The 21076-nt window shown below is 38.2% G+C and overlaps 1 protein-coding gene across 1 annotated transcript in view; it reads left to right on the top strand.

Annotated features, from left to right (window-relative positions):
• The first annotated feature begins 3658 nt into the window (after positions 1-3658).
• Positions 3659-21076, top strand: part of LOC128862071 (four and a half LIM domains protein 2) — a 151638-nt gene continuing 134220 nt past the window's right edge. Inside the window, exons 1-3 of the mRNA XM_054100481.1 lie at positions 3659-4215; positions 13320-13696; positions 13798-14042. Of these exons, the coding sequence (XP_053956456.1) occupies positions 4052-4215; positions 13320-13696; positions 13798-14042 (786 nt within the window). The 5' untranslated portion in view covers positions 3659-4051. The remainder of the gene's footprint in view (positions 4216-13319; positions 13697-13797; positions 14043-21076) is intronic.

Genomic DNA, 21076 nt, shown 5'->3' with positions numbered 1-21076 from the left:
CGAGACGTTATCAATAAAACGGTCCGCGGATGACATATGGCAAAAATAAATTTTTTGTTTTTTGGTAGGACTGTTATAAGCTTACATGGCAAATTTCAGCGTGATATGTCACATAGTTTGTTTTCTGTGCTACTGTAAACAAGTCAAGCTCGAGTGTGGAAAATTTTGAGTTGTGACCCTTTTGTATTTAGGGTGCGATATGTTCTCTAATGTTATTTACTTATACTCAGCTAATGTTATCTTAACATTAATGTGCGTTAACATTAAGTCGGATAATTCAAGGAAGAGCATAAATGTTAATGTAATATGGAACAAACTACTTATATGTATATTAATGTAACCTCAAATAAATTTATATACCTTTAATTAAGTCTTAATTTATATTCTGCATATTCTGTGATAAGTGCAGTAAATGTTCTTATGAAAGTAATAATGCTAAAAGTCAAACAAAAAGCATGAGATTTGCAGAACACTACTTTTACATAAAGAAACGGCACTGTTAGTTGAAAGGTATAAATGTTTCAATGCTCTCATTTGTGTACTTTCATTTGAGTAAATCGCACTTGTTACGTTAAAGCGTAACAACTCAAAATCTGAACATTTTCAGTAGAGACGAAAAACTGTTTCCGTAAATATTAATAATATATTACAAGGAAAAAAATATGTAATTGCACGAAAATATCATTAAAAACAATATAACGGTTGTTTCATTCTTATTTGTTTAGTAGTTGCGCTAAAATAACAAATTTTTGAGTTGTTACTCTTTTCCTGAAATTTTTTATACACTTAGTGGTATATTTTAAACAAACCGTTTGGTTGTAAACAGGCACAATTCAAAATGTTACACTTTATGTGACACAAATTTGTTCAAACGCTTGGAGACAACTAAAAATGTAACTCTTTAGTTGAGACAAAAGAAGTCATTCTGAAAACAAAGAGAGAGTCATAACGGTTTTTTTAATGAAAGACTAGACAAACCACTGAACGATTTTTACAGTGGGTAGAGATGACCTCTGTACATTGTTTTCTTGCAAAAAACTAAAATTTGGAAATTTTGAGTTGTTACGCTTTAACGTAACAAGTGCGAAATGTTCTCTTAATAGTAAAGATCAGCAATGGGAACATGCTAACAGAGTTCTAACGTTAATTTTGGTACATGCATACATATATATGCATGTGTGTGCATGAATGTGCATGTATGTATGTGCATGTTTATCTGCAAACGATCCAGGCTAGTGCCAAAACTCAAAGAAGCACGCACACACACATAAGTATATGTATCATACATGCAACTGTGTTCCAAATAAAAGGAACGCGACGATTTATCATGTTTTAACAATTTTTTGTACTTTTTTTTATTTTTATGACGTAGAATACACTATCTACAACAAAAACCATTTAACTCAAAGCTCCAAAATTTGTACAAAACTCTCAAAAATATAACAGATTAAAAAAAATGTATCAAAATTTACAACTTTTTATTTAAAAGCTTTAGATTTTGGGTACGCAGTTTTGTAGCTCATTGAATTTTAGTGCAATTTAAAGTGTAAGTTTGTCGTTTTTGACATTTTTTTGCATTCAGAAATCTTTTATGTGAAAGCAAATGCTGCACACCTCAGCGCAAAAAATATTCAAAAATCAACGAGCGGTTTGAGCTACTTGAAACTTACACTTCGCTGTACTAATATTGCCGGATTGTAAAACTGAACACCCAGAAGTTTTCTAAAAATGCTGAATGAAAAGTTAGAAATCTAAACGTATTTTTTGTTGGGATTTGTTAAATTTTTGTGAATTAAGTACAAATTTCGGCTACTTAAGTATTGTAGAATGAATACTTTTTGTTCTAGAATGGACTATACTTTTTACAAAATAAAAAAAATAAAAAAAAATGGAAACATAAATATGTACATATATAAAAAAAATATAAAAGAAAATAAAAAATAAATAAAAAAAAATATAAAAAAAATATAAAAAATAAATAATTATAAAAAAATATAAAAAATAAATATTAAAAAAATTTTTTTGTTTAATTTTGGGTAGTCGAAAAAGTCTTTTCGTATTTTGTCAATAGATGTCGTTGGAGTCATCCATCTCCAGTGCTACCAATCACATTGGTAAATGTGAATGTCACCTTTTAAGCTTCATTTAACCAAAAAAAAATTAAATTCGGAGTAGTTGAAAAAAAGTTATAGCTGTTCAAAAATGAGTGAATATAATGAAGAAATTCGCTATATTTTGAAATTTTTGTATAAAAAAGGGAAGAATGCCACGCAAGCCACCAATAAAATTTGTGAATTTTACGGAGACGATGCTGTATCAGTTCGTGTAGCACAATAATGGTTCGCTCGCTTCCGTTCTGGAAATTTCGATGGGAAAGATGCTCCTCGCTCCGGTCGACCTATCGTTGAAAAAGTCGATGAAAGTATGGAAAAGATTGACCAGGACCGTCACATAAGCTGCCATGACATCGCCAAGGCACTAAACATTCATCATCAAACGGTTTTGAACCATTTAAAAAAGGCTGGTTACAAAAAGAAGCTCGATGTTTGGGTACCACATGAATTGTCTGTGAAAAATTTAATGGACCGAATTAACATCTGCGACTCTTTGCTGAAACGAAATGAAATCGAACCATTTCTGAAGCGAATGGTAACAGGAGACGAAAAGTGGATCAAATACGACAATAATGTGTGAAAAAGATCATGGTGCAAGGGTGGTGAAGCTCAATAAATGGTCGCAAAGCCAGGATTGACGCCTCGAAAGGTTATGCTGTGTGTTTGGTGGGATTGGAAAGGAATCATCCACTATGAGCTGATCCAGCCTGCTCAAACGATTGATTCTACACTTTACTGTCAACAACTGATGAGATTGAAGCAAGCAATCGAAAAAAAATGGTCAGAACTGATCAGCAGAAAGGGCGTCGTCTTCCATCAGGACAACGCTAGGCCACACACATCTTTGATGACTCGGCAAAAACTGAGAGAACTTGGCTGGGAAGTTTTGATGCGTCCACCATATAGCCCTGACCTTGCACCGTCGGATTACCATTTGTTTCGGTCAATGCAGAACTCCCTTAATGGAGTTAAGTTGGCTTCAAAATTACTTGTCGTAGTTTTTCGCCGAGAAACCACAAAAGTTTTACACTGATGGAATAATGTCTCTAGAAGAAAAATGGCAAAAGGTGGTCGACCAAAATGGTACATATTTGGTTCAATAAAGTGTATTATAAATATAAAAAAAAATGGGTTGAAGTTTGATTAGAAATACGAAAAGACTTCTTCGACTACCCATATATAAAAAAAATTTTAAAAATAAATATAAAAATATAAAAAAAAAATTAAAAAAAAATATAACAAAAAATATACAAAAAATATAAAAAAAATATAAAAAATATATAAAAAAAATATTAAAAAAAATATAAAAATAATATAAAAAATAAATATAAAAAATAAATATAAAAAAAATATAAAACAAAATATGAAAAAAAATAAAAAAAAAAAAATAAAAAAAAATATAATTAAAACCTGGTAATTCCTCGGCTTCCAAATATTTTGAACACAGTTGTTTGTATTGAACAAAATCCTCCTGCGACAAATTTTGTTGTTGTTCAATGATTCGTTGTTGATTCCTAAGGTCAAAATGATGGCGTTAAATATACCAACCAACACACCAAAACAAACAGTAAAAGTGAACGTCGGCATCTCATAAATTATTTGCATCCTAAATCTGCCAAAACGATAATGGTTTTCAAATTTTGTTTACAGCGCATAATTTACCTAGACGTTAATGTGTTAATTTTATTTGTTGTTTTTGTAAATAAAGAATTAAAGAAAAGCATTAAACGAGGAAATGTGGAAATTGCCAAATTTACAATAGAATTGAACTAAATGATGTTTATAGAATTTGATGTTTTTGAAAATGCTGCTGTCAGTTGTGCGGTGACAACATATAAACAGGGTGTTTAAACATACATACATACATATGTTTTTGGCACAGCAAATATTCGAAAGCAAAGTAACTAACACAAAAAACCAAAACAAATCATCAAACCATGGTGAAAATGCTCGACTTGGATCGACACGCTAATTGCCCCTTGTGGGAGGCATTGGCGTCACAGTCCATCCCCTGGACGGGTATGCGTTATGCCTGCCTAAATGTCCTGCATGCATATTGTAAAGTATTCGATAAGAAGGAAATTTACGATCTCATTGTAAGGTAAGACAATTTAAGTACTAAAGGAACAATTTTTCAATTAATATATTATTTGTAAAAACAAACTGCTATCGCACACAATTTCTCTTTGTAGAACCTTTTTTTTTCTTTTTTAATTTGATTTTTTTTTTCGATGAATAAAACATTTGCAGTTATGGTACGCAAAGGCAATAGTAAAACCGAATTTTTCGTTCAAATATTGGCGATGTTATTGCAAACAACTGATTTGTTTATAAATGTTGGAAGAAATGTTGGACTGCCATCTCTCTCAGCTTTACATGTAAATCCAAATACACATACACCTGTGTTCTAAATAAAGCAGCGTCAAGAATTACCAAGTTTTAACAATATTTTTTGTTTTGTATTTAATATATTTTTTTTATAAAAGTATTTAAGACAGGGTCCCGCACTCGATAAAAAGCCATAAAGTTAGTTTGGAAAATTACTTTTATTCAATTCAAAGTAAAAAAAAAATGTGAAAATAATACAAAATTAAGAATCAATTTACTTCTGCTCGATATGACCACCTTTTGTCTTGACCATAGCCTTGAGACAGTTCAAAAACAAATCGCAAGCTGCCCGAATGTGACTTTCAGGTTGTTGTTGTTGTAGCAGTACCTTTGCCCTGTCAGTGTAGCGTTATCACCCGTCGTCTTCCTCTAGCTCATCTAACGGTAGACCCAGGAAACAAGCTGTTTCGACAGGTTGGGTCCAAAGGGAGTGGGGGGTTAGATGAGTGGGTTTTGAGCGGTATGTGAAAAGGTGGTTAGTGTCGTGCGGAATTCCTTCACATGCAGGACATAGGTATGTTTAGTATGTCGGGGTCGATTCTGGATAAGTAGAAGTTTAACATGCTACAATATTCAGAACGTAATTGTGCCAAGGTTACGCGGGACTCTCGGGAAAGTCGGAGCTCTTCGTCTGCGATTGGTAGTGGTTGGACTCCGATGACGGCATTCGGGGGTCGGGAGCTTAAGAAAGTGGTGAGAGTCTCCCGATGAATGTCCTTTATGGCCTGTCTGTACACTGTCCGATCCAGTTGCTGTCTGCTGGTTTTGTCTGAGATCTCGTCCGCGTAGTTGAGGAGATGCCGCCTGATGTGCCTGGGAGCTGGCTCAGGCTCAAGCAGGTGTCTACATGGGTGAGGCCTGCGGTAACACCCTAGCAGAAACTGCTTACTGAGCAATTTATTATGCTTCTTAATAGGCAGCATTAGGGCCTCATCATGTAGATGTTGTATACATAGGTGACATCAGAAGGCATCCTGTCGCGGTCCTTAATGCAGTGTTTAGGCAGGTCTCTGAAGCTTCGTCCATTGCGAATCACTGATTCCAGGCGACCAGCGTCTTTCGACTCACCGATAGCTTTCCAAAGATAACTGTCAAGATAGTCTAGTTGCCCTTTGGACAGTAGACCGTCTTGTTTGTCGGTATGTAGCTCCACCGTCATTGCCTTTGCTGTCCACATTTGAGGTCTCTTAGGTTTGTCTGCCTTGGTTTGGGTCGAGGACGCAGGCATTTCCGAATTCCTTCTCTCGACTTTCCTCTTCTTTGCCTTTCTCTTCTTCCCGGTCGTTGGCACAGACCCCGTTTCGTTTCCGGAAGAGTGTCACGCTTCCCCGATTCCATTAAAGGTGTCGAAGTTGACGGAGCTTGAGTACTTACCTTAGCTAATGCTTCGGCTTTCTTCGTCTTCTGTTTTCTTCGTTTGATCTGCCTTGCGTATAGACCAACACCTGCGTTTGAATCTCCAATAACTTCAGTCTTTTTACCGGTACTTACCTGATTCGCACCAGGTTTGCCTGTTGTCAAAGACTTACTCGGTACCGGAGATCCATCTGAGTCTACTGAGAGATTGTCCGCCATCTCCACATTCTCCACAACTTGTTCAGTTCCTTCGGATCGTTCGGTGTATCGCTCACACCCACTCGGCTCTCCATTGGCATGCGTCAGTTCCGGTCATAGGGGGGTGTGAGGTTCGGGCCTGTACATCCGATGCCCGAGCCGTCGATTGCTTGACGGGGGGATTTTCCGAAAGTGGGTTACCTCGTGCAGAAATATCCTTTGTTAGCCTCCAAATTGTGGAAAAGAAATGCATGTTATACCTTCTGCCAGGTTGTCGGTGGCCACCAATTCCGCCGTTCCGCGGATGGGTGGATACCCAATTCCTATATGAAGCTGCCCTCTTAGTTCGTGGTAAGTTAATCTCCATAATATGGGGTTTAATCACCACTTAAGCCTCATCCCCGCGGCAAGGAGACCGACATGACAAGGGTTAATAGTTTGGGTTAATTGAAGACTTAACTAAATAAATTTTGTCCTTTGCAATACATTCAAACAGTGTAGAGATGATTGATAGCTTGGAAATCGGCCTATAATTCCGAACATAATTTTTTCTGGCACGTTTAAAAAAAGGTGTAATGATTGAAAACTTCCAATCATTAAAGAAAGTGCCCGTAGATAAAGATTTATTAAAAATAATCTCTAGAGGAATTGCTAAGGCTGCACAATTCTTAAGCAAAATAGCTGAACGACCATCAGCATCTGTAGGTGAGGACGGTTTGAGATAAAGCATCCGCTTGCGTGTACTGCATAAGTCCGCTAAAAGATTAGCAGCCTCTAAAGAGGAATGACCATCGTTTTCAATATAAAATATTTGTTACTCACACAATTTTTGTGTAACACTGTATATTTTATTTACGTTTTAAAGTGTGTGTTTTGTGAATTTACTTCCGTGGTATTCGCTTTGCGTTGGCTTCACTCACATTTCATAATTTTTTTATGAGAGTTACTCTTCATAGGAACCTAATAAATTCTCTACTTCAGTAAATATTCTATCTACTTATATCTTCTCCTATTTTCCATTTTCATTTTCCACATTTCCAGCTCAGCAGAGCTTTCCTTCAACATAACTAATGACTTTTTAAGTGGATATTGCAACATCCTTTTTTTTATTTGTATCTATTTTTTTATATATATTAGATTTATATTCACCGCACTTACAATACCTTCCCGTAATGCCACCATTATATAAAAAGCGATTAAATAAAAAATTTTATTTATTGTAATGTTTAAGTTTATGAGCCACAATATCTATTTTATTTGAACTTGAGCTCGTCAGGTTGCAAGAAAATGGAAAATATTGTTCTCGCCCCTCAAGCGGAACGTTGTGCAGAAACTACTATAAAATATGTGGCTGTGTGCCGGTTTAACTGCTGAGGCTAACGAGTTTGAAAATTGATACTGTTTTTCTCTTTCTTTTGGCGCACTTTTAATTTTATTCCTCTTAGCCAAATGTGGGGTGGAATATCACTTTTTCATTCAATGCCTTTGAAGTAGAAACTTAAACGCCTTTGTGGTGCATTAAAATCGTTTGCTTAATTAAATATGAAATCACCTAAGTTAGGGTGTATTTAAATTTAAAAACTGGCATCTTTTCCTTTTTATTGTGACTAAGCATAGAATGTGGCCACTTGCAGAAATAGTTTATGGGGTTAGAGGTAGTCAGAGGCCCGAAAAAATGATGATTTTCAAAAACCTTTTTTTTGCTAGTCAATTGCTTTATTTTACGAAAATAAAAACATAGCATTGATAAATCATCTTTCAACTTGACTTAAACAAAATTTCAAAAAAAAAAAATTAATAATTCTAAAAGTTATCCCTGTTTGTGTGGAGCCCGTTTCTCCAGAAGTCCCTTGCGGTGATCATCACAAGTCCTTGGAGATTCAACTAAAATCAATCGGACAAGAGAAATTAGTTTTATTAATAGATAATCTTAAGCCTGATCGAAGCTTGATTTTTTTCAAAATTAACAATATGGCGGCCGCAGGAAATATTTTTCAGATTTTCGAAAAAAAAAACTGACAATTAGTTCTGTAAAAAAATCGAGATTTTGAAAAAAAAAAATTTTTCGAGCATTTAAAGTTTTGCGAACGATCCGGAGCGCCCGAGCGCCCTTTGTTAATTGTTGAATAACTCGAAAAGTATTTGTCGGACTCACTTCCAATTTTCACACAGTATTTTTAAGATAGGCGGCCGCCGTAGCCGAATGGGTTGGTGCGTGATTACCATTCGGTCGCCCCTCGGCAGGCACTGGCAAACCTCCGAGTGCATTTCTGCCATGAAAAAGCTCCTCATAAAAATATCTGCCGTTCGGAGTCGGCTTGAAACTGTAGGTCCCTCCATTTGTGGAACAACATCAAGATGCACACCACAAATAGGAGGAGGAGCTCGGCCAAACACCCAAAAAGGGTGTACGCGCCAATTATATATATATAATCATCAATCCAAATGCTGAGTGCCTTTTCCATTTTCTCAATTATTGACGCTCGGAGGCGAGCTGCACGTTTTGCCGATGTGAATGATCCTGCAGCAACTGCACTTGTAATTCATTTTTATTTTTCTTGATAGTCCGGACTGTTGCTTCATTTAATGTGAGATGTGAGATGCTTTTTCTCCTTTCAAAAGACGCTCCAAGATTTATTTCTTAACTTCTAAAGCAATAAATTTCCTTTCGAAAGTGTTTTTTTTCCTCGGGCCTGGCTTGGGCCTGAAAATTAATGTTAAAAAGTTATGCTTTAACATTTCGCGACTGCAAATCAGCAGCGTGAGACACTTATGTTTTCATGCCACGGAGATGAAAAGAAATAATTTCTCCAACACTGACTGAGATAGAAATGTGTACATCGCAGTGGCAACACTGTAGAAGTACAGTACTTTACAAAGATTTTAGCTATTTTCTTATCTGTTATAGCGAAACCGTGTTATAAGATGCTGTTATGTGGGAGGGCTACCTGTACCTGCAATTTTTAATTTCAGCTTTAAGTATTTAGTGGAGAATTTTTGTTTTTATACGTTATTTTCCCCCTTGTTTATTCCTCTGGGGAGCATAGAGCCTCGACAAGACTCTTCCATCATACACGGTTCGGCATGTGGTAGTTCGCGCAATATCAACCTTCTACAAGGGTTTTTGGTCGACCGCGACCTCTGCTCCCTTGCAAGTTCCAGTCCAGAGCCATTCTCGTGATGCTATCTGGTGGTTTTCTCAGTGTGTGACCTATCCATCGCCACTTTCTGCGTTTGATTTGCCTAGGATGGGTTCCTTGTTCGTTAATCTCCACAGTGTGTCGTTACTGATGGTGTTCGGCCAGAATATTATGCAAATGATGCGGAGGCATTTGTTGATAAAGGATTGTAGCCTCTGTGTGAAGGTGTTACACACCAGCCATGTTTCGCTTCTGTACAACAATACGGAACTCACGCATGCGCCGAATATTCGTAGAGATTTGCGAACTCCCCTCTCCCCGTTATAATGGCCTTGGTCTTGGCGATGTTGACCTCCAGTCCGACAGTGAGTGCCAGCGCGACTAGTTTGTCCGCCTTCGCTTGCATGTCAGAGAGTTTGTGAGAGAGGAGCCAGTTGTCATCGACGAAGTCCAGGTGTTCAAGATGTCTGGTGAAACCCCATGCGATGCCTTTTTTGTGCAGGGTCAGGAAGCTCATGACGTCATCAAGGACGATGGCCTTACGCTAGCGTTGGTAATGAATGGATCGCAGATATCGCCATTGTGAAGCACTGCCAGTTCGAAGTTCTCGTAGAAGGCTTTAATGAGGCGGATTACCTTGGCGCGAACTCCCTTTCTACTCAGTGCCAGCCGTATTGCGTCTCGTTTGCTAGTGTCGAATGCCTTCTTAAAGTCTAAGAACAGCGTGTAGAGCGGAGAGCGCCACTCAACTGATTGTTCTACTATAATCTGAAGTGTGTTGGCTTGGTCAACACAGCTTCGGTGAGGACGAAAATCAGCTTGCTCGTCTCTTAAGGAGTCGTCGATATCTTTGAGCCTGCTTTGTATGATTATGAATTAAGTATCTATGATTGACGAAACATTTTTATGCGATAAATGCAACAAGCGGCCATTAATAAATTTTATGATAAAAATAAATTGAAAAGGAAGTTCACCTTAAATATGGTACAAAAGCTTCCCATTTTATTTAAAAAATATTTTAAAAACTGTATAAAAAATTGCGCATGCATTTGTACCCATGTTTTCAATTTCGAGAAATATTTAGTAAGGAATTTCTTTTCCATATCCGTAATATTCGTATTTCTCTGAACTTCGAACAGACCTCTCTATCCGCAAACTAGAGTTTGAGGGTCGTGCTAGGGCAATCTTTCCAAATTGGATTGGATTGGATCGAGGGGAAAATCCGTACTGAAGCTTCTACCTCTGTCTTCACTGACGGTTCCAAGATGGAATCGGGATTCAGAGCAGGGGTTTTCTCTAAATCAGCCTATTTATCTATCTCCTTTAAACTGCCGAACACTGCTAGTGTTTTTCAAGCAGAAGTCTTAGCGATCTTGCAGGCATGCAAAATGCTTAGGGAACGCGGGAGCGTGGGAGGTATGAACATTTTCTCCGATAGTCAAGCCGCAATTAAAGCTCCGACGACACCATGGTGCAGAACGAAACTAGTAAACTCATGTAAAGAAGAGATCTTTCTCTTGGGTGTGCAGGTCACATTTCTCTGATCTGGGTTCCAGGACATAGGAACATAGCGGAAAACGAAATTGATGATAAGCTTGCCAGGAACAGGCCACCTGAATTGATCTCAAAGGACTCCATCAGCATCCCCCATACTGTTGTTAAAGTGGAATTGTACTACTTATTTCTCAGAAAAGCGCAGAAAAAATGGAGCTCTATTTTTTCATGTGCTATTTTGAAAACCCTTTGTTCCGAGTACAATAGACGCAGGACTCAGAAAGTTGTTTGGACTCCGCACCATTCAATTTCCAAACTCGTAGCTGTGTTTACCGGTCACTGGACGATCGGCACACACGCGAAGAAGATAGGGTTATATTTAACCCCCATTGCAGAAGCTGTGGGGACCTTTCAGAGAAGGAGACTGTTGAGCACTTTCTCTCTAAATGTGTGGATTTGGCAGCTAGACGATTCAGGTCACTGGGTGCTTCGTTCTTCGACAGTCTGTGGCAGTGCGCCAACCTAAGGGTCTCATAATGTTATCAAATCGGCGCTTCAGTGCTACTTGAGGAGTGCCAGACCGGCACATCAACCATTTCACCTATCTACCTACCATCTTATTTGGTCTTCTATTCTTTGTCCGTTTCAGGAATCTGCAAGGAAAAGTATATAAATGAGTTGGAATAACTAATCCATTTGGGAGCTGCCTCCGCACTATTTTTCCATCTCCATCGCTTTCACTAGAACTCATATACAAGGTGGCGCAAAAGTAACCATGCGATGTTTTTGGCTGTAATTTAAAAAAAAAATGAAAAACTTTTATTCTTCTTGTGGATTATTTTTATTTGGTCTTTTAATTTTTTTTACATCAAGTCGAGAATATGATGTCATGTAAATGGCCGCCGCCACAGTTGATTGCCATTTGAGCCCTTTTTATGGCATTTTCTTTCACTTTGGCCAAAACTTCCGCCGATAGGTCCTCACATTCTTGACGGATATTGTCTTTAAGAGCTGCAAGAGTCTAAGGCTTGTTGATATAAGCCTCACAAAAAGAAGTCTGGAGCGGTCAAATCAGGCGATCTTGCTGGCCAGTGCAAATCGCCAAAACGGGAGATTAGGCGCCCGAGAAATGAATCCTTCAGCATATCGGTTGTGGCACGTGCAGTGTATGCCGTTGCACCGTCCTGTTGGAACCACATGTTTTCCAATCTCAATTCATCAAGTTGCGGCAAAAAGAACTCGTTGATCATTGTTGTGTAGCGCTCACCATTCACAGTAACCGTTTGGCCCGCGACGTCTTCGAAGAAAAAAGGTCCGATGACTCCTCCAGCGAAAACAGCACACCATACAGTGACTTTGAGTGGGTGTAATGGCTCTTCGTGGGTTATACGCGGATTTTCAGTGCCCCAGAAGCGTAAATTTTGCTTATTTACGTACCCGCTAAGAAGGAAATGGGCCTCACCACTCATGATTATTTTTGATGAAAAATCTCTTGGTGGTGATTAAGGATGGCTTGAGCGTATGTTAGACGCGATTGGCGGTCAGCAGCTAACAGCTGATGCACCGTCTGGACTTTGTACGGAAACATCTTCAAATCTTGCACCAAAATTCGCTGTAAAGACCGTCGACTGATACCCATTTGCGTGGCACGTCGTCTGGTCGATGTCGACGGCGCTTCCATGACATCCTCGGCTACAGCAGCAATATTCTCTGCAGAACGGCTACTCCGGGGTCTGCCACGCCTGGCAGCATGTCGTGTTGTGCCAGTCTCTTCGAGCCGAGCGGCTAAACGTCGCAGTGTTTCGCCAGAAGGCGTTGGACGGCGAGGAAATATGCGACGAAATTCACGTTGTGCCAAAGTCACCGACCGATTATTGGTCAAATAAATAGTCAGCAATATTTCGCGTTCTGGAGCAGTGTAGCGTAATATTGTTTATTAACGTATATTTCGCATGTGTTTACTACACAAACGTCAAAACAGAACTGACATTAGGGGCCAATCGCAAAATTTATAGCATTTTCTGATAGGAGGATTACTTTAGCGCCACCTGTTATAAAAACAAAGGCGGATCCATGGTTATATTTTTGTTGTATTTTACAACTGTTTTCGCAGTTCCTCGTCATTGTGTCCTAAAAATACGATCCAAAGCAGTATGGAACTTGAAAAAAAGTTAGGATCCGCTTGCACTCGTTGGTTTGAGTGCGATTCAGCTTATACGATTTATTTTCTTTCGTATGCTTGTGGGGCGTTGCACGGATGTGATGATCCGACCCCTGGTTTCTAAAGCAGTGGTTGGTCGTTAGCTATACCACCAAGCGTTTAAGGGTTAAGAAATCATTTCTGTTTCAACACCTTATTGTAGGTTGAAAAAATTCCGCAAGGTGTGCTGCTGTCGTGCAATAACATAAGTCGTAAGCTTTTCTGCTAAAAAGCACCCAGCGCTGTTAAAGTTCTGTTAATGTAGCAGCAAATATTAATCAGAAAACCCGTTACGGCAGATAAATGGAAAAATGCGTTTGCTTTGACTTTTTTGTTTATTAAATATTGATAACAAATTGTAGAATAAAATTGCTAGAAAGTATAAAAAATAATTTGAAAATTGATATTTAATACTTTTTTTTTTTGCAGAAAAACTTGCCAATCCTGCAAATGCCCACGTGAAGCGCACGCCATCTACCAACAGCAAACCACAACGGTGCACGAGCGCTTAGGTTTTAAGGTAGTATCGCCAGCGGAATCTGGTGTGGAGCCGCGTGATCTCGGCTACACTTGGGTACCGCCTGGCATACGTGCCTCTTCGCGCATCAATCGCTACTTCGAACAGTTGCCAGTGGACAAAGTGCCGAAAATTGGTACGGAAGGGGTGCGCTATCGTGAGCAACAAATCGCCTATCAGCTACCCAAGCAGGATTTGTCGCTGCAACATTGCAAGCATTTGGAGGAGCAGCATGAGGCGTCATTCGAGGATTTCGTGACGGCGCGCAATGAAATAGCATTGGATATTGGTGAGCGTTTTGCGAGTATTCGTGTGTTAATTGAAAGAAACAAAAAGCAAAAAAAAAAAAAAACAATAAACAATAACTGAACAAAATTTAATTCACTTAAGGTTACATTAAGGATGCGCCATACGATGAGCATTGCGCCCACTGTGAGGGTGAGATCAATACCGGCGAAATGGTGGTGGCCGCGCCAAAGTTTGTCGAGAGCGTAATGTGGCATCCACGCTGTTTTACGTGCAGTACTTGCAATGAGTTATTGGTCGATTTGACGTACTGTGTGCACGAGGACAAAATCTATTGTGAACGACACTATGCGGAAATGTTGAAACCACGCTGTGCTGGCTGTGATGAGGTAAGTGAAGCGGTTAGCGCACATACATACATAGGTGCAAGTTACTTTATGTGAGTGTGTACGGGTAGTATAGACGACATACATATGTATGTACATATGTGGGTAATGGCAGTGCAGTTGCGAATATCACTCATACGCCATGTTGAGTATAATGACAAGAAACTCAAGCAAACAAAATGACAAGCAAAAACATTAAAAAAAAAAAAAAAGAAGAACAGTGATAAAAATAAAACATGTCTTCACATTTTACACGTTCGTGTCAACTGGCAATATGGTTTTTAAATTTAATAAATCTTCATTATAAGTACTTAACTGCTGCCTTTAGCCAGCCACCCTGCGCGTTAATCGGTAATGTAAGACTTTCGTCACTCCACACCCCTATAATCTGCTGATAAGTGCACGCTTAATGACTGGCCACTACTGTCAGCATTGTCAGCTGTACGATCAAGGCTATGCGCGTGCTTCAGTTGCCGCGCATTGGTTGCGCGTTTCTTCCCTCATCAACTATAGCTTTGACACATTCTTTGAGGTTTTGCTCATTTCCTTCAAGCTGGTGGCTTTCTTGTTAAATATTGTGCTTACTGTTTTTTTATACAGCAATAACGGTAGCTTGGCCTTTTTCATCATGGCCTGTCAAGTTACGCTGGATGTAATTCAATATTGTTGCCAACTGGCGAGTGCGCAACTGGCAAACAAGCGGCCAAGTCTTAATCATCAAAAGTCAAATCCACCTTTTACCCGGTTAGCCACGGCCTACAACAACACTGCAGTTAGCACTCTTGTTGTTGCTACGTAGTCTATAAGTCGCCTGCAGGTTGTTTGGAGTTTAATCTTATACGTTTTCAAGTTTAAAAGGAGATTTTTAACAAATTTTGAAAGTAGAAAGGTAAAGCGTGTAATTTTGTGCGACATGAAATTCTGAGTGCATACTTGGTTTTGCTGGCTGCCAGTTTGGTTGCTAAATTTCTTAATTTTAGTAAATGTCTGCGAGTGCTAAGTAGTTTTTAGTGAAATTGTGTAAAAATATGAGAAATATAAAAATCAGTACACCTAAAAAAGTAGCTCATAAATAACAAAAACAAAAAGTACGCTCTGTGATTGTTGGCTGTTGACGCTTTTGTTTAAAATTAGTAGATAAAATATAAAAAGGTTGTGTGACAAGACGTGTTTACGAAAAACTATAGTCATAAACAAACTGATGGCACGACGTGGAATACAGTGGTAAAATCACTAATATTTGATGATATAAAATGCCTTTACTTATAAAGGGTGGTTAAGTTTTAAGGGCCGGTGTTGATTTTGAATAAAATACAACTTTTTTAGAAAATTATTGTCATTTCTCCCTATTATGATAATATTGATATGGCTCAATTACGTATGGAACAAAATATCGGCCAAATGGTCGCCGCGGCCTCGGCGGCACACCTCCATCCGATGGTCCAAATGTTCGATGACGCTGAGGCATAATTGAGGTTCTATGCCGTTAATGTGCCGAATTATCTCACCCTTTAGCTCTTGAATTGTTGCTGGCTTATCGACGTACACCTTTTTTTTCAAATAACCCCAAAGAAAGAAGTCCAACGGTGTCAAATCACATCACCTTGGCGGCCAATTGGCATCGCCGGGCCGTGAGATTATTCGGCCATCAAATTTTTCGCGCAAAAGAGCCATTGTTTTGTTAGCTGTGTGACAAGTGGCACCGTCCTGTTGAAACCACATATCGTCCACATTCATATCTTCCAATTCGGGCCAAAAAGAGTTCGTTGTCATATATATCACGATAGCGAACACTATTCACAGTAACTGCCTGACCGGCCTCATTTTGGAAAAAATACGGCCCAATGATGCCACCGGCCCATAAACCGCACCAAACAGTCACTCTTTGCTGGTGCATTGGTTTTTCGGCAATCACTCTTGGATTATCATTCGCCCACATGCGGCAATTCTGCTTATTGACGAATCTACTGAGGTGAAAATGTGCCTCATCACTGAAGATAAAGTGCGCGATATGCATTTTGATTTGAACGCCCGTTTTCATAATACGCCTGAATAACTTTAACGCGTTGCTCGATTATGTATCTTTACATGGTTCAAATTGAGTTAGTCTGAAATTGCAAAATGTCAAACGGAATGCAGAAAAAAGCTGGAAGTTTAGGTGTGGTTTACATTCAAAATCGGCCCTTGAAGTTTAACCACCCTTTAGTTTCAAAAGTGACGCCTAAATGTCAGTAGTGAGTAATTCCTACACGGCATATTTTTTATGTCATTTTTAATATTTATCAAATAGAGAGATGCACAATTTGGCGCGGTAGAACAAAGCGTTGAAATTATTCAAATTTATATGAAAATGGTCGATCTTCGAGAGCAACATTCCCCAACTGTTCGGAAAAATGAACGAACAAATAACCATTAAACTGTATATAACCATTTTAAAAATGTTCGGATGTTCGGAGAATCTTTCATACGGCAATAGCCTCATAGGAGAATTGCAATATTTCTTTAATATTTTTAGTAACCAAATTAAGCAGAAAACCTGGTGTTAGCAATCAAAATACCCCTTCCATTTCTCATTCGTTTTTATACTTTTTACTTTCATATCAAATGATTACCCATAAAATGTCTTACACCATTCCAAGACATACTGTTCCAAATCAATCATCTCTAAATGTATACTTCACCACTCTTTTCACCTCCTCCCACTTACCATTGCCACACAGTTCTCGCATTCCTTGCCAAAATGTAAACGAAATATGTAGCAGCAAATTGCCTGTTAGCGCCGTCAACACCTCTTGCATTGATTGACAGCTTTTTCAACTTCAATTGAAATATTTTTCTAAGCAATTCTTTTTAACTCTGTGTGGAATGTCTTTCATTCGTTGTTGAAAACAAAAATCTGAAGAAATTTGTATTTGTCTAAATATTTGGTGCTTTTGTTTATTTATTTATTTATTTTTTCATAATATTCCTTTTCGTTCGCATTGAATTTTCCTTTCATATTTTATGTTCATATTTTGATTAAATATCACAGTTTGAGTATTTTTATGATTTTTTTTTTAATATTTTTATATAAACACAGAAGTTTTGAGCTCATAAGTTCAAGTATTCGCAATTTATATTTGGCCAAAATGTAGAAATTTGCTTGAACTAAACTTTCTTCCATACTTATCTTAACCGTACGAGTTTCTCATTTGCACTCACCCCTTGTAGAATTGTCTGCTTCAAACGTTTGCGCAAAATTTTGAGTAACTAATTGAATTAATATATTTTTTAAGATCCTTAGTGGCCCTTTGTTCCACGCGGAACCATAGAAACTTATATAGTTACATTTTCGTAGGACCTTTTCTAGAGCAATTTTGAAAGCAGTTCAAAAATGCTGGTTTGAGGAGGAGTTAAAGGGTTAAAATCTACTATAAAAAATTCCTTGTTAAATTCTACAATAGAAGTATGAGGACAGAAATTTTATTGAAAAGCGCCCACTTTCGCCCAAAATTTGAAAACTTTAACTCTATAACAAAACGCATACCTTATGGTCTAGTACCTTATGGGTCTGAGAGACATACTTTTTTATAATTATTAGCGCTTGTTTGTGTGGAGTAAAACTTTCTACTGTGTAATTTAATGTAGCTGTGACGTATGTCGGTCAAAATATAAATATGAAAAAATACGACGTTCTGAACTAATATCGCCTTTGGCAGAGTTGGTCTGAGGCGAGCCAAGAAGCACCAAGAGATTGGTAGCTCAAAAAAAATTACGGCTCTGGAAAGTAAAAGGGGGTAGATAGTCTAGGAGGGAAGGAGAGAAGAACACAGAGAGAAAGAGATAGGATAGAATAGAGACAGAGACAGAGCTGGCTCGTTCTATGAGAATTTTCCAGATTCTTTGGTGAATCTCAAAATATCCTACAGTTTGGTAGAACGAACTTTACTCATTCTCATGACATCGGAATCGAAAATTCGTAACCTTGCTAAGGCTGAACACTCTCTGAGAAAATGCTCGGTGCTATTCGCCTTCTCTAAGCAAGACAAGCGAATCGGGTCCTCAATAGTACCAATGGTGGTCATATGCTGACGCTATGGGTTGCGTCCTGCAATAATACCAATCAACAACCGGAAATATTTTCTTCCAAGTTGTAGCAGAAAGTGTTTGGGCTTGCCACAAAACTCTTTGCAGTTCTGCAGCGTTCTAAACTGAACGAACCATCGCTTGCTTCGACTGAATTCTTCTCAAAGACGATGAAAACGCAGAACGGTAGCACGTCTCACGGAGAGCAAATAGCGATTGTATTGTAAAATACTTTTTAAAACAAGTTAAATTATCAAATGAAAATTGCTGCAATTCTACTACTCTTCTCAATAATATAAAAATTCTTCTAATTTATTTGAGACTACCGACAAAAAATTCTTAACAAGCAAAGTCTAGGTTAGGTGAGGTTGACCTGGCTGGCTGAAAGCCATCACATAGACTTATTGGTCCTTAGTGGTACCAGATGGAGCTTGACCCTTACGTTTCCTTGTAGTAGGCTTCTTGTATGATAATAAGCCTGCGTCTTTTGTGAATCTAAGTAAGTTCTGAAGCTCTTACCTCGCGAAACATTCTAACCTCTCATATTGTAGAGCTCCTAAACATTTCATTTGGGTTTTAGCTAATGCAGGGCAAGAACATAGAAAGTGTTCAAGAGTTTCTCTATCTTCTAGTTCATTGCAAAATGTGACCTGTCAGTATATTATATTAAAAAGCAAAGCAACTGTTGGAATACTGGGTTGCCCATATTCGACGGACCCATGCGTTTTTTTAGATCAAAGAAAAACAAAATCTTTTTGATGTTGAGGATAATAATCATTTCATCTGGTTCAAGTAGATTTGTTGACTTCACTTTTTGAATATGATATCTCTCAAATAGCCACCTCGAGCCTGTACGGCGTATTGTGCCCGTTTTGCAGCATTTTCCATATTTTTAGCTAACATTTCGGCTGGAATAGCGGCTATTCCCTCACGGATGTTGTTCTTGAGCTCTTTTATGGTCTTTGGCTTATTAATATAAACCTTTGATTTTAAATATCCCCACAAGAAGAAGTCAGGTGGCGTTAAATCGGGCGAACGCGGTGGCCAGTCAAAATCGCCATTTTTCGACATCAAACGACGAGGAAACAATTTCTTCAAAAAATCGATTGTGGTGCGAGCTGTGTGTGGTGGAGCGCGGTCTTGTTGAAACCAGAACTGCCTCATACGCTGTCAACGAATAATGGGCATCACAAAAGTGGTTATCATATCGCGATAACGCTCCTGATTGACGGTAACAGCTTGACCATCTTCATTTTCGAAGTAAAACGGCGCAATAATCGTTTTCGCACTAATGCCGCACCAAACAGTGACTTTTTCGTCGTAAAGAGGTACCTCTTGAATTTCGTGAGGATTTTCAGTGGCGTAAATACGGCAATTTTGCTTGTTTACCGTCCCATTCAATAAGAAATGAGCCTCATCGGACATGATGATTTTGTTCTTCTTCTTCTTCTTTTGACTTCTTTTGTTGAATGTAAATTTCAACAATTTGGGAGCGCTTGCGTGGCGTGTACTGTTCCATAGTAAAAATCTGCTTGGACTGACGCTTTCAACGCGGTATGTCATTAAGCGACCTGGCGGGTACAGGGTTGCCAGATGGGTCCGTCGAATATGGGCAACCCTGTACTTAGATTTCCCAATTTATTTGGGGGAAAAAAGTATTTCAATATTTTTCTACAAAGTGCATTTTCAGTTGATTTTTTCCAGTAGACATTAATATTCTAAAAATTTTAAATATTTGCCTATAACTGATAAAAAAGGTTTTTAAGCTAAAAATATATCACGAAGAAAAGTAAAACGATATTTCTATCTTTATTTATCGGTCTAGAGAGCAAAGTGGACCATCCTCTTGTTAATCAGAGATTTCATGCACTGCAGATACAAAATACATATCCTTTATAAAGGGTGGTTAAATTTCAAGGGCCGATGTTGAATGTGAACCACACCTAAACGTTAACGACATCGTTGAACTTCTTTCTTTGCGGTTATTTGAAAGAAAAAGTGTCGATAAGCCAGCAACAATTCAAGAGCTAAAGGATGAGATAATTCGGCACATTAACGGCATAGAACCTCAATTATGACTCAGCGTCATCGAAAATTTGGACCAGCGTATGGAGCTTTGCCGCCGAGGCCGCGGCGATCATTTGGCCGATATTTTGCTCCATGCGTAATTGAGCCATACCAATATTATCATAATAAAGAGAAATGACAATAATTTCCCCAAAAAATTTTATTTTATTCAAAATCAACACCGACCCTTGAACTTTACCACCCTTTATAATAAATTTTAAACTTTCATTGCATACCTTTAATTGAGGGTTAACATTACTATGCATGTGCCTTAAGGTAGTGCTGGAAACTTATATTGAAAACTCAACTTTTGAAATATTTAACATTTTACTCTCTTTTAATTTGTTCTTTAAATTTAACACCTGTTGCCATTGATTAGAATTAACACAAAATACCTACATACATACATATAAAAGACACAAAAGAAGGACTGATTGTTTACAGAAATGCTCTTCATTTTTAACACACAAAATGCTCTTCACACAAACTCATGTTTATGGGAACTCTTGGCAATGCGACCGAACAAAAAACTAAGCTAAAGCAACAAAAAATACACGAGTACTTTAGCAAAATCAAATTCACCACAGCACGAGCTGTGGCTACGAGAAATAAACAAATGAACTAATTGTTGGTATGAGTCGGCAACATGTTGCTGCGTGACGTTGTGTTTGCAAAGGAACAAAGATTTGCAAATTACTGTTTATCAATATTGTGGTCTACCAACTACTGTGTTGAATATACGCATGCACATACATATACGAGTATATTAAAAGTATGTGATGCTTGCGCACACGAACACAGCAGTATTTTCACAAATGCATTTAAAAACATGATATCATTTGGTATAACTGTATTAACCCATTCACATTTTATTGGTGTTAAAGTCAGGCAAAGTGCAAGTATGT

This window comes from Anastrepha ludens, chromosome 4, assembly GCF_028408465.1.
Source record: "Anastrepha ludens isolate Willacy chromosome 4, idAnaLude1.1, whole genome shotgun sequence".
Classification (NCBI taxonomy): Eukaryota; Metazoa; Arthropoda; class Insecta; order Diptera; family Tephritidae; genus Anastrepha; species Anastrepha ludens.
This window is presented reverse-complemented; position numbering and strand designations above follow the sequence as displayed.